Here is a 27256-nt window from a genome sequence, read left to right on the forward strand (position 1 = left end):
TTTCTTTCTGCGCTTTAATCTGTACTATGGTGGGATTGTTTGGAAGTGCAGGAATTTCATAGTCTTCTTCTACTGCTTCCCAAAGATCCAAAGCTTCCAAGTATGTCTCCATACGTACTACCCAAATCTGGTAGTTGTCTCCGTCAAACACTGTCGAAGCAATTACAGAGAAACTGGCTTCAGCTTCCATGACGCATCAATTTCACACACAGATCCCTTAAGAAGAAAGCTTTGATACCAAATATTGTTATTTTTTAAGTAAAAAAAACTTTACACACTGTTACATTTCTTAACATCAAAAATATTATAATTTAAAACATAATTAATAATTATCCACTAAAATCATGATCCTAAGATTAAATCATGACCATCAACATGAATAACAAAAAAATAAATAACACCAAAAAAATAAAAACAACATGAACCATTCAACTAAACAACATTCATGAATCTACATTAACAGTCCTAAACACATCTTCTAACACCTTTTATGAATTTCGAAAACCAATTCTATATAAAAAGGTTGCTGCTCTTTCACGATCAGGTTAATTTTCTTATTAACTCCTGTCTTAAAATATATTATATCAATTCAATGTTCCCAGACCCATGTGAATTCTGACTTCTATATAGCGATGCTAATCCGCCATTAACAGCCTGCCTCCCTTCAGCTCTCTCCCACTCTGATGCTTCTTAGAGATATGGAGATTGCAATAATGAATCATCTAATTCTTGCTTTCATAACATTTCTTTGCATCTGTGTCTTGAAATTTGTATACTCAATCATATGGATTCCCTGGAAAATCCAAAACCACTTCAAAAAGCAAGGAGCAACAGGCCCTGGCTACCGTCCGATCTTTGGAAACTCAGCTGAGATGCGCCGTCAGTTTGAAGAAGCTATGTCAAAGCCAGCTCCACTTCACAACCACGATGTCCTTCCCCGTGTGGCTCCATTCTACCACAGGTGGTCCAAAATGTATGGGAAACCGTTTTTGTATTGGTCTGGGCCAAAACCAAGGCTGGCAATTTCCGACCTGGATATGATCAAGGAGGTTACTATGAACACAGGAGGCGGGTCATTTGATAAGACCGGGTTTGACCCCAAGGGCAGGCTACTCTTTGGACAGGTACTTGTTGCATTGATAGGCGAAGAATGGGCCCTTCACAGGAGGATTTTAAACCAGCCCTTTCGCATGGAAAGAGTCAAGGTAAATCAAACTGCTTCCTTTCTTTACATGAATTATCTATTAGTGTATAAATACGGGACAAGATTGATTTAAAAATTAAAAGCATTCGAGGAGATATAAAATTTTGATTTTGAATTAAATATATATTTTTTTACTTGTAGTAAGGTTTTGTCCTTCTATTATAACAAAAAAAAGATTAATTTAAAAAATTTTAATTATTAATTTTAATATATTAAGGAAACGAGAGAGATAAGCAAAAAAATTAGTTTAATTTTATGGATTTATTAAAATTAATGATTAAAAAAAGTGTAAATTAAAAAATTTTATGTTAATATAAATGGATCATTCTCCTATATATATTTTGATTTTTAAAAAAATGGATAGTAGTACTAATAGGAAAAAACTTATATTTTTAAGTAAAATTTGTGAATATTTTTATTAAAAGTGATTTAATTAAAAATTTTAATAAAAAATATAAATCAATAGACTAATAAAATTCAATGAAAATATCAATCATATGTAAAAAAAATTATTGAAAATAACATTTATAATTAAATTTGATCATACTTATTTAATAATAAAATTTTATCAAAATTTTTATTAAAAATATCTATCAAAAAACATATCAAAATTTATGTAATAAAAATGTTCAATTTATCGATTTTAATTTTAAATTTTATTTAATCAATTTTAATAAATAAATTTCACCAAACAAACTCACCTAAGTCTCAAGCCCAAAATCTAGACAAATATTTGGATTTTCAAGCACCTGCACAAAAAACTCTTTCAACAGGCGGGTTGGTTACCGGAAATTGTTGCTGCAACTACGCAAATACTTGGGAAGTGGGAGGAAAAAAGAGCTGGGAGAGATGAATTCGAATTGGAAGTGTATAAAGAACTTCATGACCTCTCAGCTGATATTATAGCCAGAACAGCGTTTGGAAGCAGTTTTGAAGAAGGAAAACGAATCTTCATGTTACAAGAACAACAGATGAAGTTCTTCTCTCTGGCAGTAGAAAGTGTCAATATCCCAGGGTTAAGGTAACCTTTTTTCATTTTGTTCTAAATTTTATTTAAAAAATAATTGGAAGGAGTGATCTTGTTATAATTAATCTATCTTCCATGCCCTAACCTATTGTATCAGGTTTTTGCCCACTAAGAATAACAGAGAGATGTGGAGACTAGAGAAGGAAACTAGTGAATCTATTCGGGCACTGATCCGGACTAACAGCAAAAGAGAAAATTCTTCCAGTCTGCTTAGTCTTTTGATGTCTTCATAAAAGAATCACGATAATCAAGAAGAGAGGTTAGGGGAGGAAGAAATAATAGGCGAGTTCAAGACCTTTTACTTTGCAGGAAAGGAAACAGCTGCTAATGCTTTATCGTGGGCACTTCTGCTTTTGGCATTGAAATCGGAATGGCAAGACAAGGCAAGAGAAGAAGTGGTTCGCATCTGCAGAAAAGATAAGCTTCCAGTTGCAGAGAATTTGAATGGCTTGAAGATTGTAAGTTTTCTCTCCTCTCTGATTTGACAAATTCAAATTGATGCCTTCTGGGAGGATTCTAAGCATATGTATAGGATTACTTTGTTGGTTAAACACCAGCAGTTTCAGCTTTCATGTTGGTTAATGTTGCGTAAAATCAATTTATGAACAGGTGAACATGATAATCGATGAAACACTTCGGCTTTACCCTCCAATAGTGATGTTGATGAGGAAAGCTTGCAAGGATGTTAAGCTAGGACAGATCAACGTTCCTGCTGGTACAGAGCTTTATTTGTCGCTGGCTGCTGTTCATCACGACACTGAAATATGGGGAGAAGATGCTAATATGTTCAATCCCTTAAGATTTAAAAAGTCTCGAAAGCATTTAGCCTCATATATTCCATATGGTTTGGGCCCTAGAATTTGTGTCGGCCAGACTTTAGCTATGGTCGAGATGAAAATTATTCTAGCTATGATTATCCGGAAATATACTTTGACAGTGTCGCCGACATATGTTCATGCCCCTATGCTGTTCATCTCCTTGGAGCCTCAATATGGTGTACAGATAGTCTTAACAAGGACAACCGTATGATGCTTTTGTCGTCAAAACTCTTATAAGGGTTCTTTCATCTATGTAAAACATGTCTGCATTTACTATGTCAAGATATTGCAATTCATCTGTGCTATGTATGGTTGCATTGTAGTAAAGAATGATGAAGGAACATTCTCTAATAAAAGTAATCTCAAGTAGTTAATATTAACAATTTAATTAATGAATGAGTTTAAACAGATTAAAGATGTGAAGTAGCTTATCTTAGAGGTGGTTTGAATTTCACCGTACTTTTAAGAGTAGTGCAATTGAGCTTATTGTATTGTTCAGTGTTCAAATGTTAATTTTAATGAGATCTATTTAACATAAATTTTTTTATGAATTTTTTTTCAATCGTAGTTATAATAATAATTATTATTATTTTTAATTTCATTTGAGTCAATTTCACCATCCATTCAAATAAACACTTAGATTAAATTTAAATTTTCTCATAATTTTGATGTGATGCGATTGAGTTTACCGTACCACCAACTGAATCTAAATACGAATTTTAATAAAATTAATTTTGTATAAATTTTTTTCAATAGCAACTCAATAAATTTTTTTTAATCGTAATTACAATAATTTTTATTATTATTTTCAATCTTATTGAAACTTTAACCTATTAATATGATTAAATTAACGTATATAAACATGTCGTATACATGTTAGCCCCGTCAACTTACGTAAGAGACAATATTTTCGTAACATAAACGGATTGATACCAACACAATTATACAAGACCTAAATTTGTTTAATAAGACACGATCATACGTATGTGATGATGTACTGATAGTTATAACTGAGAATCTGATTCTGAGACATGGAAGCTTCGCCTACCAGTCTTTGTAATGAACAGCAAACCAACAAAACAAACATATCTAAAGAAGAAAAAGAAACAGAATTTTCTTTGGTTGATTTTTTCAACTTAAATTAAAACCCCTTTTTTGGTGTTGAAGTACTGTAAAAAAAAAAAAACTTTTCAAAGTCATGTGTTTTGCTCCTAGATAAGAAATACTAACATCATATTCTCCAAAACAACATTAATTGCTGACAGGCATGTTTTGTAACAACTAACCACTTAAAGATGTTTTCATTAAGAAAAAAAAAAACCAAACAAATGTAAATAACATGTCCTAATTCTTATTCATTCGTTTATAGAATAATCTATTGATTTATACACTTACAAACTTTACAGATTGAGAAATTTTTACCTGTTCTTCTCCATAAACTAAGCATAGAACAGAGATTAAAGAAGAAAAATGACGTTGGTGAAGAAATTCATTCACCCTTTATTTCCGACGCCGAACTGCTACAGGAACGAGCGGAAGAAGAAGAAGAACCACCATGTCCGCTAATGTCGTCAGCATTTCTCTTCCTTAAATGTCTTTTAACGTAGAAATTGAGGAAGAGCCCAAGAATTACGCCATTGAGAACAGAGTTGAAACCCCAAGCTCCCATTCCGTTGCACCCACCTTTCAGAAAATGCAGTGAAAGAACCCCGAAATGGCAGACCAAGTTACACCCCAGAAGCACCACCTGGCAATTCACCACGAAAGGGAAGCAGGCGGTTGGGAGCCCAATCGCCGTCCAGAATCGGTACCCATAAACCACGGAGTATAATAAAGTGGCTAATAAAATGGCTAAGACTTGAAACGATTGAGAGAATTCAAGCCATAGAAAAGACATGCATAGAAGAATTGATTGGTTAAAGAGGTGAAAGAAAGTTAATTTACGGTGGCGGAGGATGGTGAAGAATGTTCGGAAGAGGTGAAGGAAACGGGCGAGGTAAAAAACGTAGGACCAGAAGAACACGCGCCCCGAAGGGCGCGTTCCCAGCGGGAAGCAGAGGAACCATTGGAATGGGGTGGTGATGGTTTTCGTGCGGCGCCAGAACCATCGCGTATAGCTAATCTCGGTGGCCGCGGAGAGGAGGATACCGACGAAAATGACGACGGAGATCAAGGAGATGCAGAGGCTGTGGATCGCTGGGATTGGTCCTAGAGGGACCCGTCGACGTTTAGGGAGGATGAGAGAGAGGAAGACATGGAGGGTGATAGCGGTGACGACATAGACGGCGATGGTGGAGAAGAGGAAGGACCACGTGGAGCCAAACGATTGGCTCCAACGGAAGTTCACGATCGACGGATGCTCTGATAGCCAGTATTTCACCGATTGCATCATGATCAACTTTATTTTACATCAAACTCCAGAAAAAAAAAATTAATTACTAAAGCTTATACTTATTTTTGGAAGGAATAGTGAGAATTGGAAGGGAAAAAGAAAAGAGAGATTGGGATTAAGAAGTGGGGTAGCAAATGACAAAGAAAATTTGAAAGGACGGCGCTGGCTATTTATACCTTTGAGGTCACCTACACTGTTTTTATTTTTACTTTTTAAATTCGCGATTTATCCTTAAATTTTTTATCTTTTTTAAAAAAATATTACGCACTTAAATTCTTTCGAATTCATAATTTTTAAATATTAATTTTAATAATATATAAATTAATCTAAAAAATAATCAATCAAAAATTTTATATTTTTATTATAAATTCTTAAACTCATAACTTTTAAATATCAATTTTAATAATATATAAATTAATCTAAAAAATAATCAATCAAAAACTCTATATTTTTATTATCTCAAATTACGATTTTTTAAAATAAATTTTGATACTAAGTATGACATGACAAAGCGAGTTTTTAGGGCATTTGGTTGCTGATTTATATTTTATTATAACGTAAAAATTAATTATATAAAGCTAAAATTATTATAAACTAATATCATTTCAAGTAGAATACAATTATTTTATACAAAACTTAGAATTATAAAATGGGAAATTTTTTATTTATTTTTAGTTCTTTAAAAATAAGCGCATGGATAAATTATTTTAAGGTAAAACAAAAAATAACAAAATTATTAAAGTAATAGATAAAATATTATTGATGATGTTGAACTGATTCATCAGGGGTAAAATCATAAAATAAAGAGAAAAAAAAATTAACAGTTGGAGACAAAGATTGAGAGTGATATCAATATTTGTATTTGATACTCAAATTAAAAATCGATAAAAGGGAATAATAAAAAAAAAATGTAAAGAAGATAGAAGAAACTAGATGATGAAATAATATCTAAATGATTTTATTTATATCTATAAGGAAAAAGGATATGAGTAGCTCGAGCAGCTTTTAAAGTTTAGAATGATTTATCAGATTAAGCTAATATGAATATTGATTGTCTATTTTGAAAATGATAAGTTAACATTTAAGAGGACTTATTGAGTAAGTTGATAAGGTAATTGATCTAATATGATCTCATAAAATCATATTAGATTGATACATCGATTTGATTTAAAAATTAAAAATATTTTTAATTATTTATTAATAATTTCAAATAAAAAAATATTTTACCTTTTAAATTTAAAAATGACTCTACCAACCCTCATCCTTCTAATGGTCAAAATTGACAATTTCAGTGATCTTTTATAAAAAAAAAAAAAAGTGATGAAATTTCTAGTATAGCATGGCATAGCCTAGTTTTTTTTTTTTTTTTTGTTGTTGAACGTGGAAATTCCAGAGTGATTGATCATGATAATTACTTTGTTAAAGCTATCCATTGATGATTATTAGCTTACTTTTTTTGACAATTTGCATAGATACCATACCATACGCCTTCAATTTAATTCCGGATCGAATATTGTACGGCTCAAAGTCTAAAAAACCTTTGAAATATAAATTAAGGTTAAATCAAAGGTCAATTAAAATTTTCAACTCTCATCTACCGTGTTATCCAAGGAGTGGAAAAATGGATAATCAATAGTTAATATTAATTATTGCTCTTAACCATTTTTTTAAAATTGTTTCATCCAAAATTTTTCATCTAAATTCTTTTCATTTCTTAATTTAATATTATCAATGATGTTTCTGTAATAGTTTTAATAGTAAAAAATGGTTATAATTTTTTTATTTAAAATTATTAAAATTAAAAATATAAAGCTTATGAGGTTGATTTTGCAACCCAAACTAAAAAGCTATTTAAGAAATGCTTATGCCATATAAAATGCATTTAAAATTAAAAAAAAAATCACTATATCACTTTATGTTTTTAATATTTTATTATTTTATACATATATTTTTAAAATATTTAATTACTCACAATACTTTTTGCAACAATACTAAATATTTGAAATTTGTAATCATATTGACCCATGTAATTAATTTGTAATTATTGTCTTGTTGAAATTTGATATATACAAAATGAATCATGCTATTTATTTTATCAATGTTATCTCAAATATTTCTATTTTTTTAATATGATATATAATTATTAGATAAATTTATAGACACAATTTGTCAATTCATGTATAAATTAACTTTTTAATAAATAAAATATTACATTTGAATCAATAATTATTATCACATCATAAAGAAAAGATATGTGTTACTTTCTTAATAAAAATTTTACATTTAATATATTATTTTTGTTAAATTCAATAAAAATAATATATTCATAATAAAATTCTTTTTTTTTTAATATCACAACACTTATTGACATTTTCCTAACTTGAAAAATCTACAAATACAAATTCATCATATATTTATCTATCAAACTTCATAATTCACACGTTTTTCTTATTTTGCTTATAGTATTATAATTACAATGAATCCAGATCTTTTATATTTATATTAATATACAATTATCTTTAAATTTAAAGGATCTATTACGTGCAATGTTACATTTTATAAGAATAAATTTTTATAATAAATATCACACCACTACATAATTGATTAGAAAATAATACATTGTGATTAAAAAATCACATTTTTTTAATATTTTTTTTATTAATATGTTTCAATTTAATTTTTTTTAAACATTTAGCCTTAATCACTTTTATTTTATTTTATTTGAGAAATTAAAAAAAAGTGTTTAATAAAAAACCCGAGCCATTTTTAATTAGTAAAATGGGCTTTGCACCTCAAAGAAATTGGGCCCATTATTGAGAGCGGCAGGACGATTATTCCACCCATGACTCGGGAAATTAAAAAAGGGTAGGGCCATTTTTTCCATTATTGAGATAAATAAATAAAAAAAAGTCAAAGCGAAAGGCCGAAAGCAGTTTAATCAACGTGGACCCTACACGGATTCACATTCTAACACCGTAAGTTGCCGATCGCAAGAGCCAGCGCGATCGGTCAACGAGTCAAGATACTTTAACCACTAGATTTTCGCCACGTGGATGAACAGAAGAAGATTTCACCAAACCCAACGTTCCGCACTAAAACATAGGAATAAGTATTGTTCTCTCCGCTGTAAACGCGTAAAAAAAAAAAAAATTAAAAGGTTTTTTCAACGAGTGTTTTTTTTTTTCTTCGATCTTCATTTTTTTTTTTTTTATGAATCGGTCGATTGGCTAATCGATCGGTTCTTCTATCTCATCTATCTCTCCGAAGGTCAGTAATTTCCATTTTTATCTCTCTCTCTTATTATTATTGTTATTTTAATTTTGGATTTACTTTTGTTTCATTTATCATCATTTGATTATGTCACCGTTGAATCTCGATGCGATATTCAAATGTTTCGCGGTGATTAATCGTTATGAATTATCCATTTTTGTGATTGGTGATGCTGATTTTCTTAAGAGATCTGACGGTTTGAATTTGAGATTGTTTAATTTCTCAAAATCAAATGAATTTTAAAGGCTTTGATGTTCGTATGAATTTGTATTCTTACATTGAATTAAAATTTTACAGTGAAATTGAATATATTGTGGTTTTTATTCTTGGTGTTTGTTTTGGTTCCAATTTGATTTTATAGGAATCTGAGTTTTGGAAGTATAAGAAATGGCAGGTGGGTTTGGGGAATCAGCGAGTCATTCGCCCCAAAACCCATCTTGCTCTAGCAACAATTCTAACGGTGATGCTGGTAATTTTGAGTGCAATATCTGCTTTGACTTAGCTCAAGACCCCATTGTGACTTTATGTGGTCATCTTTTCTGCTGGCCTTGCCTTTACAAATGGCTTAACCTTCATTCCCGTTCTCATGAATGTCCTGTTTGTAAGGCCCTTATTGAGGAAGAAAAGTTGGTCCCTTTGTATGGAAGGGGAAAATCATCTAGTGATCCTAGATCTAAATCTGTCCCAGGTGTTAGTATTCCGAATCGTCCAGCTGGACAGAGACCTGAAACGGCTCCTCCGCCAGAACCCAATCAGTTTCCTCAAAATGGGTTTGGATTCACGGGAGGATTGGGAGGTTTTGCACCAACGGCAACTGCTAGGTTTGGGAATTTCACACTGTCTGCGGCCTTTGGTGGTCTTATCCCATCGTTGTTTAATCTTCAGGTGCATGGGTTTCCTGATGCGGCTATGTTTGGTCCGGCTGCTGGGTTCCCATATGGGTTTTCGAATTCATATCACGGTGGTCATGCTCATGGATTTCATCATGGTGGTCATGCTCATGGATTTCATCATCACCATCACCATCATCATCATCGAACTGCACAAAGCCAGCAGGACTATTATCTGAAGATGCTGTTTCTATTTATCATTGTTTGCGTTATCTTTGCAATGATTTATCAATAGAGCAAATCTGCTATCAGAGCTTAAATTACTAACTTATGTTAGGAGTGAGTGTCAATTGTGTAAATCTAAGAGTGCCATTTTCTTGTTCTTTCTTTATTCTGGTAATCGAGGAATTGTTTATATAGTACTTTCAATATTCATTTTTTTTCATTTGATGGTTGCCATTAATATGTGAATGCAGCTTGCATGCTTTCATATTTATTCATAGGAGAATCATTTCTTCTCCTGTATGGTTGAAATGCATCATTGTGTTTTAGCAGCAGCAATATCCTCTAGTTCACCTATTTGGCCTTTTTTTCTACTTTGCATCTGTTAAAACACAATGATGCATTTCAAACACACAGGTGGGAGTGTAGATGGACTTTCTTCTCTTTGCAGTTAAAGCTTTGTTACATGCATTTCCACTACTCGTTCCCCTCTCATTTGAGACTATGAACAAAGGATTTTATTTATGCAGGAATAAGAAATGACGCCTTTCTGTTTCCTTCAGTGACAGAACCATTCATGTGCTTGTTTAGCTGTATATGCAAGTAAGAAACTAAATGTTTCTGTTCTTTAGTGATTATAGATCATGGTACAGACTAGAGTTTGCAACCACATTAGTTAGTATGTTTTGTTTGGTTAATTGAGCTTGTGACTCTCATTGTTGATTCCAGCTTATTATTTGTTTATATTTAATTATAAATTTGCAATGGTCGGTTACTTTATAATGAATTTGTTCCTATTTGTATGGAATCGCTTATGCCTATTTGTTTAGTATGAGAATTGATTCATTGTTTGGAAGATTATTTCGAAAAGGGAACCACGCACCTCGTTGTGGATGCTCTCCTGTTCTGTGCACACACATGCGGAATAGCTTTTTGGTTAAGTTGATTTTGCTTGGCACTAGAAATCAAAATGATGGTGGAGTCTAGTGTTGGTTTTATCCCTAAACTACTTTCAGATAACAATGACATGATTTTGGTTGTCCACGAAAGACACTGTTTCTCCTTCAACTGTTAATTTTCATCCATGATACTTGTGGGCTTACGTGTTTCCTTTATGATATGTGGTCCTAAAAAGGCTCCATTTGATCAGCCTCCTTGGGTGATCTGATCCACCAGTTACCAGATTTTTTTGTTGATTATGGTCCCTTAGATTGTAGGAGTAAGCTTTAAGCACATGGGTTGCCCGGCCCAGTGTCTGGGGCCTGGTGAACGTGCTGATTTGAAAGTTTTCGCCTCATATCAGGTAATTCCATTTTCCTTCTACTAATAATTTCGTCAAACGCTAGGAATTGGCGCGGTTAATTTGCGAAATTTCGTGGAAGCTCGACGGCTGCTATGTAGATGATGCTAAAAACAATGGCGCAGATGTGGGGTCAATCACTTTTCAATAAGAATAGGTAATATTGTTTGATGTTATGTTTCTTAAATGCTCTTAGCACTTGGGTTGTGTTTTTGTTTGGCCAATTTCAGCTGCAATATGAGATGAACATAGCTCAAATGCAAAAGCATGTAATTGCATTTGATGGAGTCAAGATTTTTGTTTTTTGATTTTGAATAGACCTGTGTTTCTAAATAGACTTATGTTGGTCTCAGCAAACATTACAAGCTGTCCATAGGATCAGGCCGGTCTCTGGGTGTGTTTCAGTCTCTCCAGTGTAAGTGACCATCACTTGCTTTAAATCAAAATGTAATGGTTCTGCCATGTGACATAATGTCGAACACTTTTTTGCCAGTTGGGGCTCAAATGGATAAGCTGTGGCCTAGGATTTCGAGATATGGCATATTTAGTAGAATACCAAAAATATCAAGGTTTGAAATAAAAAATAATTTCCAATGGTCCAAAGGAAAAAATGACCTCACCTTCCGAGACAATTTTGGAGGGCTGGAAAGTTCAATGTTTCAAATTCATGATCAAGAAAAAACAAAAAAAGGGAAATTGAAGAAGCTTCTTTGTAAGTGCATGAAAATCTGTGTGCTCTTCTATGATCGATCGATGCCATTTCATTTTTGTCAAATTGTTTGATCTTACAGAACAAGGGGTTTGATTAAATTAAAACGAGGAATACCCAAAATTTCAACTCTAAAATTTTCATTTCTTCAACGAGCTTGACCCAATTCATACGGTTCTTGTACTGAACTGAAGCACCGACGACCATGTTCTTAACATTTACTTTGGGATGACTTGATGCAAAATGGACAAAAGGATTTAAGCATGTGCATCTCATTTAAGCCGACTGTTATGACCACTCTGGTTGGGCATTGTCGGTGACCGTGGTATCTGTTGCCAGCAGTGTTAACAAAGCTTACGTTGAAAAGACTAGAGCTCTCTTTACATCTTCTAGTCTTTGTTTTGTGTTTTTCTCCATAACAATCTCATAATTGGCATTAGTGTCTTGGAAGTTGGTTGTTGACATTGTACCTCCCAAGGATCTTTGCCTTACCCTGTTTGTTACATGCATCCCTCTTACTGGAGTAAGTCACAGGGATGGGTCGATAATGTTTAGTAATGATGGCTAGGATGGGGGAGTTACCATTACCCCAACTCGACCACTTCCATTCCTCTGTTAAATTATACATTCATGCAAAAAGTTGGTGACGACAGAAACTTACCCATCCAGCAATCAAGTTGTAAATCACCAAAAAGTTCAGACAAATCTAACAATAAAATTTTCATTGCTTTTCCGTTAGTGCATGAATCATGAAATCGGATATAGCTTTTAAAGTCAAAAAGTAGATCCATTTAGTAACTTTGTTTTGAATGGTGGGTCCTGTATATCCTCTCTTCAAATCTTTCTAGACAACACGGATCAACCAAAATTCTGATTAATAAAAAGATTACTGTAAGATTAAAACTTCATTCACTTGTGGGGGTTTAAATTTGCCACAGCAAACAAACAAGTCTCTTCTATAGTTCATTCCAGGTAGTTTCGGACAGGGCAGATTCTCTTGTTGATAGGTTTTGGTTTCACCCATTTCTGTTTTCAACTAGTAACTAATAAATCAATCAATGATAAATTTAGGCAAAGAGAATATTTCCCAAAGCATTCAAAATGTGACAGAAAGCAGATTTCATATATAATTTTTTTACGGAAGGTAGCAAGTACATGAGAAGAGAGCATACTTGGTCACAAAGCATGATGGTTTTGCTGGATGCTCAACAATACTTGTCTAGGACTACGATTGTCCAACATATCCAAGGAGTTAATTTCTTACGACGAGTAAGCATCAACAACCATGTTAATTGAATAAAGTCTTTTTCATTTTTTTTTAAAATTTCTTTTTTCTCGTATGGTCACTCGAGAGAAAGGCAGAGAGCTTAAAAGAAAGCACCCCCTCGTTTTGATTCTCCCTTTCAATGTATGTGGCAAAGATGCTTTTTTTTTTTTTCTCTTTCTTAAACTTCAATCAAAATATATGTTCAAGGTGTTTTAATTAAAACCAGAGAAAAAACCGACTTCGTATTCTTGATTTGGAGTTATTGCTAAAATTTAAGAATGATAAAAAGAAAATGAATGATGATGATACGGTGACCTCCTGCCATTAAGCAAACAAGATCACCTAAAATCATAATTGACAATAATTATAGAAATCTAAGCTTATTAATAATGATAGAAATAAACTATGTCCCAAAAAATGATGCATTTACTTGAACCCAAAATTTACCATTGGAGTCTGGAGAGCAACAATGCTACTCTTTTTATTAGAACTTAAAATCTCTCATTTCATTTACTTGAACCCAAGTTTTACCCTTGGAGAGCAACTCTATTCTTTACGAAAATACAAGCCTTCCCTAATTGAGTGAAATGGAAAACACCATTAGTTTGAGAATTGAGGGAAAATGATGTAGGACCATGGTGTGGACCCTTTTGAAATATACATATATTTATATATAAAACAAGACAAGCATACAAAACTATCTAGAATCAATCAATGAGAATCAACAACCAATATGTTTCAACCCAAAAGAAAATTCATGAGTAAGCCCCCCTTGAAATCTCCTTCCTCACTATGCCAGCCAGCCTTAGCCACCATTTCTAGCTAACTCTCTCCCCTCTTTTTAAATAAAACCTTACAGGCCAACACCCTTTACCTTCCCCTGTCAACAAAATCTTTCTTTCACCTACAGACAATGCCTAAATCACTACTCTTTCATTTTCTCCATCTCTTACTCTTCACTGTCTTTGCCTTAGCTGCCAATGCCATCGCCGCTACACCAATTGCCCATCAATTCAAGGAAGCCCCACAATTCTATAACTCTCCGGATTGCCCTATCATAATTGATGAAGATGAATCAGATGGTGAAGCCTCCATTTTATGCTCGGATCAAGCTGTTCATGTGGCGATGACCCTTGACACAGCTTATATCCGGGGCTCCATGGCGGCTGTTCTTTCAGTACTTCAACACTCCTCTTGTCCCCAGAACATTGCCTTACATTTCGTGGCCTCCGCCACCGCCAACGCATCCCTTTTACGCGCCACCATCACTTCATCCTTCCCTTACCTGAACTTCCAAGTCTACCCTTTTGATGACTCCTTTGTTTCACGCCTCATTTCAACCTCAATCCGCTCAGCTTTAGACTGCCCTTTGAACTACGCTCGAAGCTACTTAGCCAATCTCCTTCCTTTATGCGTCAGCCGAGTTGTGTACCTTGACTCGGACCTGGTTCTCGTCGACGACATAGCTAAACTTGCCGCAACTCCACTCGGAGACAACTCAGTCTTGGCTGCACCAGAATATTGCAATGCAAACTTCACGTCCTATTTTACTCTGACGTTTTGGTCAAACCCGTCTTTATCCTTAACTTTTGCGAACCGTAAAGCTTGTTACTTTAACACCGGAGTAATGGTAACCGACCTTGATCGATGGAGAGACGGAGACTTCACGACAAAGATTGAAGAATGGATGGAGCTTCAAAAAAGAATGAGAATTTACGAGTTAGGTTCTTTGCCACCATTTCTATTAGTTTTCGCTGGAAACATAGTGCCTGTTGATCATAGGTGGAATCAGCATGGCCTCGGGGGAGATAATTTTAGAGGTTTGTGCAGGGATTTGCATCCTGGTCCGGTTAGTCTTTTACATTGGAGTGGAAAAGGGAAGCCTTGGGCGAGGCTTGATGCTAATAGGCCATGCCCTTTGGACGCTTTGTGGGCACCTTATGATCTCCTGCAAACTCCATTTGCATTGGATTCTTGACGGGAAAAAAAAATTAGAAATAGGAAATGCTTGTTAATTTGCTACTGGATTGCATTGGTTACCATCTTTCCGGCAAGTGTTTGTCTGCTGAGAAAGTGACAGAATCATCAAGAAATGGTGGAGCTGTAAACTTTTAAGCTGAAGATCAGATTATGGAGCTGGAGGAAGCGGCTGCTATGGTTGTTTCTTGTAGATCATAGTACTAAAACAGGTATCATATATATTATATAGTGCATTTATTTTGTTCTTTCCTTTTGGCAACATCAAAGAAGAAATTTGTTGTAACAACAATAAGGAGAAGAAAATCCAGACGGAAACTACAGTAATGGGTTCATGTTTTCATCTCGGATGTATGATAACTGTAATCAAAATCTGTATAGACAAAGAGCTGTTTCCTTTTTGTTCAATAAAAATATATCTGCCTTGTAAATAATCAATTTTCATGGATCTCATTTAAGTTTTCAATTTTCCTCCTTACAAAGCAAAGCATAGTACATAAGATTCTATACTCATCACATATATAAAAATTAAATTAATATTTTAATGCATGTAGTAATAAGTTATTATTATCATTTTCTGGAAAGAGTTTTCCATGCTAGAGTAATGATGATAACCATGTGTGTTATACACTGGAAACAATAATGGAACTGGTTGGAAAATATATGGTTAAATATTGAATGCTTGAGGATGAAGATGATTGAAGAAGCAAACCCTCGCTTCTTTGGATCATTATGGCTTTTTTTTTTTTTTTTGAACAACATTATATTGTTTTTTTATTTTTGGTATTTTAATGGGTAGAATTTTTGTCTTTTAAGCGGAAATGGCTGGACAGATCATTTGCCAGCTGATGGGACTTTTCAACCGAATAAAGGGTAGCGTTGACATATTAATAGAGGTATTAAGATCTATAATTTTAAATGCAATATAATTACAATATTAAATTTTAACAAAAATTTTGATAAGAAAAAAAATTATATTTTTCTGTTTGATATATTAATATAAATTTTAATATGATAATTTTTATATTTTATATATATTTAATATAAATATATAAATTATTAAATTTAATTAATAAAATTATTTTTTAAAAAAAGTGTCGGCAGATTGTTATTCTGAAAGAGTCAGGAGAACGTTAATACATCGTGTCAGGGCCTTCATTGAATGCCGCGTGGCATACTTTTTATAAGGTATGAAAAGTGTACGGCTGTGATCGGGAACAAAGTCCGAGCGTGTGGGTCCTACTTTCTAATATGTAAGTCAACTTATCCAATTTTTCTCCAAATTAATTTGGTAAGTGTTGCACAAATTTGACTCAATTTCGTTGATTGAAACGCGTTTCTGAGTAATTATACAGCAAGTCTTTGTCCTTTTTATTTAATTCATAATTTTTTCCATAAAATTTAATAGATTTTTAATCGTATTACAAAATATACATTTACAATAGTACTTAAAAATTTAAATTAAAATTTTAGGTGGATTTTTATTTCATTATTTTATCTTCTAAACCAAAAACCTGAAGCTTAATTAATTTCCATGAATTGGCTAAATGGAAATTTAATCAATCTTTATCAAAATAAATGAAGGGCCACTTAAAGTAGTAGCAGTACAAGGTGAAATGACTTTGATTGCTAAACATCAATTATGGTGATGTAACCTGAATATCCATTTCTCTAAAAAGCAGCGGTACTCTCCTCTTTTATGATTTCTGCATAAATTACAAACAAAAAACTTGGAACCCTATTTACTTAATTTAGCAATTGATTATCTTTTTTTCACGTGATGTTTTCCCCAAATCCTAAGCAACTTCATAATCCTAGAAGATGTTGTTCACTTTTCATTCTACCTGCCCTTTGTACAAGCAAATTATAATTCTAACCCTGTTAGATGAACCATTCCTTTCTGCATTGCAATCATAAATTTTGATTTTGTATGTGAAAAAAAACAAGATCTTAATTCAATTCGTGTAATTATTTTCAAAAAATAATATGTAATAAATTTCTACATCCTTTGGTATATAAAAAATTTTGCCAGTGTATTAGTCTATATATTAGAGTTCCAGGCTGACAGAAACTACAGCATTTGTAAAATCAAGGTGATCGATGCTGCTCTTTCATCCACATACAACTAGCTGAATTTCCCTGCTTGACTTCAGACAAGTCAACCTTCGACTTCGTAGGGTTTGCTTCTCAACTTTTCCGAGGGATTGTGAACATAAGAAGACCGACACAACCGTCTCTTCCTCCAAATTTGAGAAAGTTATTCTACGTAATTTATAGAACCTGAATTTGTTGCTAGTTTTTAGAGAAGTCTCCTATATTTTCTACATACAGGACCATTGCAGTTGGAATTTCATCATCAGATCGATAGAAAGGAAAACAGTGACTGAGCGTGGAAGAAAACGATACTTCCCTGTCGAGTTGCTAAGCTCAGCCACCAGGGATCCCACCACTCGTAATATGAGTCAGATTGAGTGGAAAGAAGGATAGAAAATCCAAATTCGTGGGAGATTCTCTCACAAGTTATGGCAGATATGGTATTTGGTTCGCACTATTAGCGAAACAATGCGAACCAAAGATTGGAGGTCTTAAATCAATCAATTATTTTTGCTTTTACAGTACTGATAGTCACAGTGACAAGGATAATGATTTTGAAGTTGTCAATGACAACAGCCACTACTATGGAATCTCTGAGACCAGCGGTCACTGATATTGCATATTCAATTACAATAATCTTGGGGAATAAAATCCAACCCTGAGTACAAATATTAAGATATAGATCGTATTAATTAGTTAAAAATGAGGTCACCGAAAATTTTCTCCTCAATGATTTGCCGCTACATGGGCAGAAATACATGAAACGAGCAGTTGTTATAACCTTTCCCCATAATTAGATCAAAATGAAAAATAGGAGGTTTCGTCACAAACATCATGCATGTACAGTTCACTGAATCTGTAAGTTTGAACATCAACTTTTAGCTTTGTCCACAACTTTCCTAAATTTTTATTTCAACAACTACAGGATTTGCAAAGGCAGTTCCTAGGCTGATACATGCACAAAAATTTACCATCGTACCATGTTCTAGGGTGAAGGGTCTAGTTTTGAAAGATATCTAGCTTGGTTCTGGATTAACGATCATGAAACATCATTCTAAGCTACCAGTCGAAGACCATGAAAGGCAGTTTAAACCCATATGTAAAACATGGGTTTATATATATGTTTTCAGCTTTGCTCTGTAGAGCATGTTGGAAATAAACATCCGTTGCGTCTGATTGCCATTATGAGAGAAGATGTACAGGAAGTTCTAAAGCATTTCATGTATATTTGTTGTCTTCAGACCTCTGGTACACATTTCTGTAAGAAGATCCCCTGCTTTACACAGTTTTCTAGACTTGAAAACTCCGCTAATAAGAGAGTTATACATTTCAATTGTAGGAAAAATTGCTTCGTTTTTTGTAATATCCCAGCTCAAATAATAATTAAATTAGACTAATATTAAAGTTTATCAGTTTATTAAGATATTATTTAATAAAAAAAAATTTGAAGTATTAGATGAAAGAAAATCTAATTATCGTGAAACAGAAAAGAAATAGAGTTATTCTTCCTCATCTTCTTTAGGGTTAGAGAATATGAAAAATTAAGTTGAAGATTCACAATCAGAGGCTACAATCAAGTTAATCCTTAAAGGTGAGTACATGTCTTCTTTTTATTTGAAAAGAAATATCAAGTTGATTACTATTATTTGGAGTTGAAGTTTTGAGAGAAAAACCAAGAAAAATCATGAAATCCTTCATTAATCTTGATGATCTATTTGGGTAAATTACTGGGCTTTGTTTATTTCATGTTCTTAAGATTTATTGATGATTATTGAATGAAGTTTGAAGGCTAAAAGTAAGGATTTGAGTTTTTAAATATTGAAGGAGAAATTCTATTTTTGGATGAGATGTTGTGATCTGTACTAATGAATTAAAATAGAATTTTGTATTAATGGATAGATTATTGTTGTGATTATTATATATCATTGGAAAGCATGTTGAATTTAGTTTCTAACAAAACAAACGAAAGTCAAATCCGAGTTTTCTATGAAGAGTTGTCTAATTTTAACTTAAGGATATGCAGGCTGTAAGACAACAACATCAAAGTTGAATTGCGAAATTCTTCTTAATTTGTATATAAGGATTTACAGATTAAGCCATATATGTTTGGAAAGCTTAGTGAGTCTACTTTCCAATGAAATAAGCGGAATTGAATTTGGAGTTTCCTGTGAATAAATATATAATTTTTATTAGAAAGTATACAGTCTGTTTGGCAGCAGTATATGACGTAGATTTCAAAAATTGTTATAATTAATTTACAAGGAATTACGAGGTTTGTCATATATGGTTAGAAAGCTTATCGAGTTTAGTTTCTAACGCATTAAAGAGATCATAATTCCAATTTTGATATATTAAGATATGACTATTTTAATGAAAAAAGGTCAGGCTGCTAGTATTAATTAGTTAAGTTAACCCTTTGTGTAACTTAGTTGATTTTTGCATAAATGATCTCAAAAAGGGTTGATTAAATTCTGATCTATTGAAATGATCTTGGATAGGTCATTAATTATTTTGGGAGAAAAATTAAGTAGTGAAATCGAATGGAGGTAAGTAGAATCTCACACACTTTACTTATTTTTTAATCTATGTATATAGGTATATTTCTAAATGAAAGAATGTTTTATTTCTTTATTTTCGATGTATGAAAATATGATCAAGCATATGATTATTTTGTGTTTCTCTATATAAATGATGGATCATGCTTATGAATGAAATGAGAAAATGATTTATGATTAAAGAATGATTTTGTGATGGCTACGTTTTTTTTACATCTCTGAGAAGTGGGATCATTGACACCAGAACTAGTTCTACGACTCTGGCTAACGAGTAATAATAGTTAGCGGAAGCCCTGGCTAACGGGTTATAATAGTTAGTAATGATCATGATAATAAAATTGTCGATATGACCAATGTCACGGATTATAGCAATGACTGTAGCTAACGATAAATGAATGATAATGATGATTTATGATGATTTTAATAATTGATCCATGATTTAATTTGATTATGATATTTGAATAATAGCGTATTTTACAATGATTTATGAAGTGACATATTTTGACGTTGATTTATGAATTTATGAAATATTTGACAAAACGATGATCTTGAAATATTTTGATATTATAATTTGATGAATGTTTTGAATGATCTATATGATGTGTAAGAAAACGATGCTTGATCTGATAAGATGTGCGAGCCTATACTTATTGACCTGTGGTTTGCTCATTCTTTTTTTACTTTTTCTTTACAGATGACTAAATGATAAGTTTGGTTAGTCTTGTGTGAAGTTAGAAGATGAAATGAAAAAGATTACTTAGTCGTCGGAGAAAATATTGACCAATGAGATCTTAAGAGATAGTTTTGTATTTTATATGGTTTGTATTTGCATATATAATGATGTATTATCAGTTTGATTAAATATATGAATTTTACTTGGTAGATTATTTTATTGAAGAATTTTAGAATGATTAAGAAAGAAGGCTTCGTATTACTTCGAGATTTTCTTCAAGGTAATACGACCGTGTTACGTCTTGATCTCGGGGTGTGACAAAAGTGGTATCAGTCTTGTGTGAAGCTAGAAGATGAAATGGAAAAGATTACTTAGTTGTCAGAGAAAATGTTGACCAATGAGATCCTAAGAGATAGTTTTGTATTTTATATGGTTTGTATTTGCACATATAAAGATGTATTATCAGTTGGATTAAAGATATGAATTTTACTTGGTAAATTATTTTATTGAAGAATTTTAGAATGATTAAAAAAGAATATTTCATATTACTTTGGAGTTTTCTTCAAAGTAATACGACCGTGTTGTATCTTGATCTCGGGGCGTGACATTTTTCATCTTATCTTCAAGTAATCAAGTTAAAAGCTTTTTTCTTACAACACCCATCACTCAAGATTCTATATGCTATTCCATCTGGTAAGCACCCTAGTTCCTTCATTTTGCCCAATATCTCTCTCGCTTCATCTATTTTCCCAAGCTTACACAATCCATTAATCATTGTATTAAAAAAAATCCTATTCTTAGAAAATCCACTTGTTAAATTACTTTTCCAAAATCCTAAAGCAATTTCAACATCTCCATCTTGAAAAGCACCCTAAGCATGGTACAACAACCAACCTCATCGGGGATCGGCCCCTTTCTGAGCATCATATGCCAAAGGTGTAAAGCTTCATTAAAGTCAGCTGCACGACATAAACCCTTGAGAACGGTATTATAAGTTACAACACTTGGTTCAATTCCAGTCACCCACACACATCCCACTCTCTATGCTTCTTTATTTCGAAGGGAGAAGATTGAAAGCTTTAATTTGATTGTTTCAGTTGGGCTGTTTGACAGGAAATAAAATGGGCTCTTGGGGTTCGGTTATCCGTTTATTAACTGGATTTTTATCGGTCCAATTTTGAAGGTTTATGGCCAATAGATGGCCCTGTCTAAATTGGGTTCTTTTTAAGTACCATGGAAGTGTGTTGATTATGTCTTTTTGTTGTCTTTTCCTTTTTTTTTTTTTTCAACAAGAACAAGTCGCTTCAAATAAAGCAAATGCAGGGACAGGAAGTAATGGATTAAAACAGAATACAGACAAGAACAACAACAATTTTAAATAAAAAATAAAAAATTGAACTGTTGTTAAAAACAGTGACTTGTAGAAATCAGTGTGGGGAAAATATTTCTTGGCTGTTCCATTGCTGTTAGCAGACATGATTTAAGGACATCTAACCAATTCTACTTCACTGCTTTACTTTGATTGCTTATGTTCTGTCTCTGTCACATGAACTCACATGAATTTTCATGGTTGCTCGGCTCTTTTCAATGTCTGTTCCTTGTTCTAACAGGTTTCGAATCCTGGTGCTGGAAAAGGATTTGCCAAAGACTAGTGAATGAACTTTTAACGGCTCATTTTTCTGGCAGTCATTTGAAATACTCCATCGCACACATCTGCAAACCCTCCAAGCTCTTGTGCTGTTGAGGATGAAAGTTTTTCCCACATATTTCTTTATTTTCCTTTCAGCAATTGTGAATCTGTGATCACGTCATTTTCTTGAAGTTGAAGGTCGATTTGAAGTCTTTTTTCCTAATGGTGACAATAGGTAAATGAATACGTTTCTAACGAGTCCAGACTCCAGAGGGTTTAGGGTAAAAATGAAAAGCCATTTTGAAACGAGTTCTTGTTCTGATTCTTCTTATCTACTATTACATTGACATATGGTCGAAATTAGTTTTTTTTCTTTGAATTCAAAGATATGGGTATCCACGTCCATAAATACATAAAATTCCTTTGGTTAATGTTTGATAACTTTTTCCTTGTATTTCGAAATTTACATTTCCGTACTAGCTAGCGTCGATTTGGAAGTTACATGTTGTCACATTTCAGAAAGGAAAAGGAAAATGTATATTAATCATGATCAGGAATAGCATACTATATCCAGGCTCAGGCTCAGCAGTTATCAGATATTGAAGGGGAGGAGATATCAATGAAAGCGCTTAAAGACAATGAAAAAGGGGAAAAAGTCAAGAATCCTGCAGTTAGTGTTCAAAGTCATTGGTCTATATTCACCATTATATTTATAGGCTCAAAAGGAAGGAAAAGTTCCCACTTTCCAAAAGAAATTAAAGTAATTTTGTAAAAAAGTCAAATATTTTCGGTCCCATCCTAGAATCCAAGAAGCTACATAGCAACTTCAGACATCTCTAATCCCCCAAGCACGCAACTCCTGCGATGTTCCCCTTTGTTAACAGATTGCATAGCAATGTGAAATTCCTAGGGTAAATTCTGACCACACTATTCTTTTTGCTGCTCTATATATATACATGAGAGTATAAACCATTGCTCAAGTTACCCTCCTGAACATGGTAGTTTTCATGGAGATGGCTAGTATTTCAAAACCTACCAAATGGTTCTCAGTTTTCATGGAGATGGCTAGTATTTCAAAGCCTACCAAATGGTTCTCCAACAAGGGTTTAAGGTTAAGCCATCCTCGTCTTCGTTCAAAATCCAAATCATCAAGCTCCTTGCCGCCATCACCAACTGTCCCTGCACCAACACAACTTAATAGCACTAAAGAAAAAGAGCTTCAAGAAGTCTTTCGAAGGTTTGATAGTAATGGGGATGGTAAGATTTCAAGTGAAGAACTCAGTGCTTATTTCGCGTCCGTTGGCGACAACATATCAAGAGAGGAAGCTCAAAGGGTTATCAAAGATTTTGACAACAATGGGGACAAAATGTTGGAATTCAAGGACTTTGTCAAGTTGATGGAAGGAGATAACGAGGGTGATGATGATGTTAAAAGAGCGTTCGAGATGTACGAAGTTGACAAAGGTTGTGGGTGCATCACGCCAGTGGGATTACAGCAGATGCTTAATCGTCTAGGTGATGTGAAATCGTATGAAGAGTGCGTTGCCATGATTCAGGTGTTTGATCTCGATGGCAATGGAGTGCTTGACTTCCATGAATTTCAACAAATGATGAGAGGTGAGCCATAGAAAATAGCAGCCTAAGCAAAGTCTAATTTCCCAGGGAGCCAGGGGCTCCGTAATTAAATATATATATGTACACTTACTTTATCCTTTCAAATTTCAATACTTGGCAAGAGAATAATATCACTTTTTTTTTTTTACAAAAAGGGTCACGGTATCCTCAATTTTTTAAAGATATTTCTATGAATAAACCAAATGAAATTTGAAAAAATGAGGAAATTTTTTGTCAAAATTTTTGTGGTTAAAATGGCAAATCCATACAATGATTTTTTGTAACTTGTAGCATTACCTCTCATTCTCTATCTGTATGCCAAATTCAATCAATTAAAATGAAATGTAGTTTTAAATCAAATTATTCATAGTACATTCTTTTTTTTTTTTGTCTCATTTTCTTATCGTTTTCTTTCTAAACAATATGTTTTAATTTCTCACTTCTCATCCTGTTACATCACCTAAACTATACGTGATCTAACATCAATTAATAAAAAAAGTGAATAATCTAAAAACCAAAAAAAAAATGTTTGTTGTTCAGCTCATAAGGCTAAACTTGTTGACGAAATTGGTTTTTTTACTATTTGGTTCTGTTCTAAACTAGAGACTTGACTAATTCTCACTGGGGTCAAGACTAACCAGGTCTTAATTATCTTCCGTCATTTCCACGACCAGAAGGGCCCCAACCTCAGAAATCAGCTAGCAAAGGCAACGGTCTTTGTGAGCTTCAATGATGCTGAAGAAAAATACAGAGAAAAGAAATACATGAAACAAAATTTTCAATCATTGAATAGTTTATTATAAGTTGATTTATTCTAAGTTCTAACCCTATGTCTGAGTCCACACCCTGTCTGGATTCAGGCACTTGAAGGACCATGGATGCACTCACATTTTATCATCGGGGAATACTGCAGACAAGCTTGTATCACGGGCCAGTATATTTTATATAAACTTTGCGACTAAACTAATTGAAGTGGGGTATTAAGTAGAGTCGGTAATTTTAAAGAAGATACATTGATATGATACAAAATTAATTAAAAAAATAAAAAATCATATAGTGTCTGGCATGTAAACACGAATTGTAACATTATAATTTTCGTATTTTACATGTGTTAACATGACATATACTATCATGAATAAACAAATTGCTAGATCTAATTTTAAGAATTTCCTTTGAAAAAGTAAGTAATGGTTTGTTGTTGGACATAAAAATCAGGTAAAATCTGGAGTCGTTCTTGTACTTTTGCAAGTAGGATTATTAAACTAATGAAGCAGCTAAGAGGAAATTACACGGAGGAATCGAAAATTTTTGTAGCCAGCCTAGGGAGTTGCTATTTGAGTCAACAAATTTTAATTTATCTGTATTTTTATAATCCTTAAACGCGTTTATTATAACTTTAATCCCACCAGGCTGGAGCTAGCATTCATCAAATTCCTTCTCTAATCCGCAAATCATTTCTTCTGTATGACTTTCACCATGAATCAGTTCCTTCTCTGCTTCCTCTTACTAGTTAATGTTTTCACTTCAGTCACAAACGCTCAACAAAACTACTCAGGAAACTCAGCTTTGGATTGCGATAACGATGATGAATCAGGTCCTTCTTCAGCATTTCTTTACATTTGCAATGGCCAAGATCGATATTGCCAGGCCTTTCTTATCTACAAGTCTCAACCTCCTTTTAATGCAGTTCCCAGCATTTCAGCTCTCACATCTTCGAACCAGGCAGAGCTTGCCAGAATCAATAATGTAACTGAGCATGCAAAGTTCCCAACTGGTGAAGAGGTAATCATTCCTGTAAATTGTTCTTGTTTGGGTCAGTATTGTCAGGCAAACACCACGTTTCGCACCTCAAGCATCCACGGCACATATTATACTATAGGAACCGAGGCGTACCAGGGATTATCCACATGTAGTTCCCTTAAACGAGCAAATCCATATAGTGAATACAAATTGGTTCCTGGAATTGAATTGAAAGTTCCACTTCGTTGTGCTTGTCCAACGAGTTATCAAACTAAGAGTGGAACGAAGTATCTACTGACTTACTCTATTAGCTTGGGGGATAATATACCAGAGATCAGTGATAGATTCAATGTAAGCAGGAAGAGCATTAATGATGCAAATGGTTTGGAAGAGAAACAAACTATATTCCCTTCCACAACAATCCTAATTCCTTTGCCAACAGTACCTTCAAGTTCACAAACCATAATTCACAAGGACCAACAACTTGATTCACCTCCATGTGAAAAATATCCCAAAAGCAATAGATCAAAGAGGAAATTGCATGAGGGAGTTGGAATTGCAGCAGCTTGCTCTTTGCTTGTTCTTATCATCATCCTGTTCACTGTTTTTATGTTAAATAAGAGAAACGATGGAGTTCTTCAGAGTGGCCATGAAAGAAAGAAGAATTATGTATTGCCAGAAGACCTCCGTGTTGAAATTGCAAGCTTTGACCAAGGTTTAAGACTGTTTACATTTGAGGATATAAAGAAAGCTACACAAAATTTCAGTTCCAAGAATAGAATAAACGGTTCTGTTTATCGTGGTGGTTTCGGTGGGAAGATCCTTGCTGTTAAAAGAATGAGAGTAGATGTATCCAGGGAGGTACAATTGCTGAAGAATATCAATCATTTCAATTTGATAAAGCTTCAAGGCGTCTGCGAAAATGATGGCTGTTTCTATCTTGTTTTTGAGTATATGACAAAAAGGTCTCTAAGGGATTGGATTCGCAATCAAAATCCTGATGAGATTGGATGCTGGACGAGGAGGATTCAGATTGCTTTGGATGTTGCCAATGGACTTCACTATCTTCACAGTTTTACCAAACCTGCCTACGTACATGGGGATATCAAAAGCAGCAACGTTCTGCTAAACAATTGTCTAAGGGCCAAAATTGCAAACTTCAGCCTCGCAAGAGCAGTGGTGAACGAAACTAGCAGCGTTGCTTTGACAAATCGTGTTGTAGGGACTAGAGGTTATATGGCACCTGAGTATATAAAGACAGGGCAGGTTACTTCCAAGATTGATGTCTATGCTTTTGGAGTTGTGCTATTGGAACTGATCACTGGAAAAGAGGCCATCATTACACAAGATAGAACAGAAATACTGCTAACAGAAACCGTTGTTTCCGTTATGGAAAAAGAGAATGCAGAAGTCGAGCTCGATTCACTTATTGATACTGGGCTAAAATGTGATAATCGGGCAGAATTTGCCCTGCGAATGGTTCAATTAAGTGTAGCCTGCTTGATGGAAGAGCCAACAAAAAGACCAAGCATGGAGGAAGTAGTGTCAGTTCTGTCCAAAATTCGAGCAGACGTATTAAAATAGGTGCCATTGTAAGTGTACTCTATTCAGGATATCCTAAAATGGTGTACTGCAGATTCCCATTCATTTTAGAACTCAAGCTAATAGTGGAGTGGGAACTAACTAGAGAAATTTCTTGGAAACAAGGAATAAACAAATGCCATCTTGATCATGTTATCACCAGGTTACTGTCTAGTAACAAATTAACCAGCTTTTTACCATCTTCTGCGTATTAAGTTTTCATATATTTACTCCCATTCACACTCTATGTTATTCTCATGGAATAGAATAGAATAGTCTCTCATTCCTACTTTATTATATTTCATAAACCGAATATTTACTGTCTACAATAAACTAGAAAAATTGAAATTATT

At 33.6% G+C, this 27256-nt stretch overlaps 4 protein-coding genes and 4 pseudogenes across 6 annotated transcripts; 7 read left to right on the top strand and 1 right to left on the bottom strand.

The window, feature by feature from the left end:
* The first annotated feature begins 567 nt into the window (after positions 1-567).
* Positions 568-1380, top strand: LOC149513016 (cytochrome P450 734A6-like). Its single transcript, XM_089749171.1, has one exon. It carries the CDS (start codon positions 684-686, stop codon positions 1275-1277), a length of 594 nt encoding a protein of 197 aa, XP_089605297.1. The 5' UTR covers positions 568-683; the 3' UTR covers positions 1278-1380.
* Positions 1381-1560: 180 nt separating this feature from the next.
* Positions 1561-2716, top strand: LOC149513017 (cytochrome P450 734A1-like). The gene is made up of 4 exons (XM_089749303.1): positions 1561-1567; positions 2099-2225; positions 2329-2395; positions 2468-2716. Exons 1-4 carry the CDS (start codon positions 1561-1563, stop codon positions 2714-2716), a joined length of 450 nt encoding a protein of 149 aa, XP_089605429.1.
* LOC111315079 (cytochrome P450 734A1 pseudogene) lies at positions 1939-3449 on the top strand (annotated as a pseudogene). The gene is made up of 3 exons (XR_016330617.1): positions 1939-2225; positions 2329-2689; positions 2841-3449. The product of XR_016330617.1 is annotated as a cytochrome P450 734A1 pseudogene (transcript).
* A 931-nt stretch (positions 3450-4380) lies between these two features.
* LOC111314817 (fatty acid elongase 3-like pseudogene) lies at positions 4381-5587 on the bottom strand (annotated as a pseudogene). Its single transcript, XR_016330737.1, has one exon. The product of XR_016330737.1 is annotated as a fatty acid elongase 3-like pseudogene (transcript).
* Positions 5588-8562: 2975 nt separating this feature from the next.
* LOC111315381 (uncharacterized) lies at positions 8563-9986 on the top strand. The gene is made up of 2 exons (XM_022917059.2): positions 8563-8708; positions 9073-9986. The coding sequence occupies exon 2, from the start codon at positions 9099-9101 to the stop codon at positions 9834-9836; it is 738 nt and encodes a 245-aa protein (XP_022772794.1). The 5' UTR covers positions 8563-8708; positions 9073-9098; the 3' UTR covers positions 9837-9986.
* A 3582-nt stretch (positions 9987-13568) lies between these two features.
* LOC111314818 (putative galacturonosyltransferase-like 1 pseudogene) lies at positions 13569-15264 on the top strand (annotated as a pseudogene).
* A 7285-nt stretch (positions 15265-22549) lies between these two features.
* On the top strand, positions 22550-23888 carry LOC111314819 (putative calcium-binding protein CML41 pseudogene; annotated as a pseudogene).
* Positions 23889-24782: 894 nt separating this feature from the next.
* On the top strand, positions 24783-27195 carry LOC111315382 (protein LYK5-like). The gene has a single exon (XM_022917060.2). It carries the CDS (start codon positions 25047-25049, stop codon positions 26904-26906), a length of 1860 nt encoding a protein of 619 aa, XP_022772795.2. The 5' UTR covers positions 24783-25046; the 3' UTR covers positions 26907-27195.
* Positions 27196-27256: the final 61 nt, after the last annotated feature.

Source organism: Durio zibethinus, chromosome 20, assembly GCF_047325235.1.
Source record: "Durio zibethinus cultivar Kanyao isolate XHJ-2024 chromosome 20, ASM4732523v1, whole genome shotgun sequence".
NCBI lineage: Eukaryota > Viridiplantae > Streptophyta > Magnoliopsida > Malvales > Malvaceae > Durio > Durio zibethinus.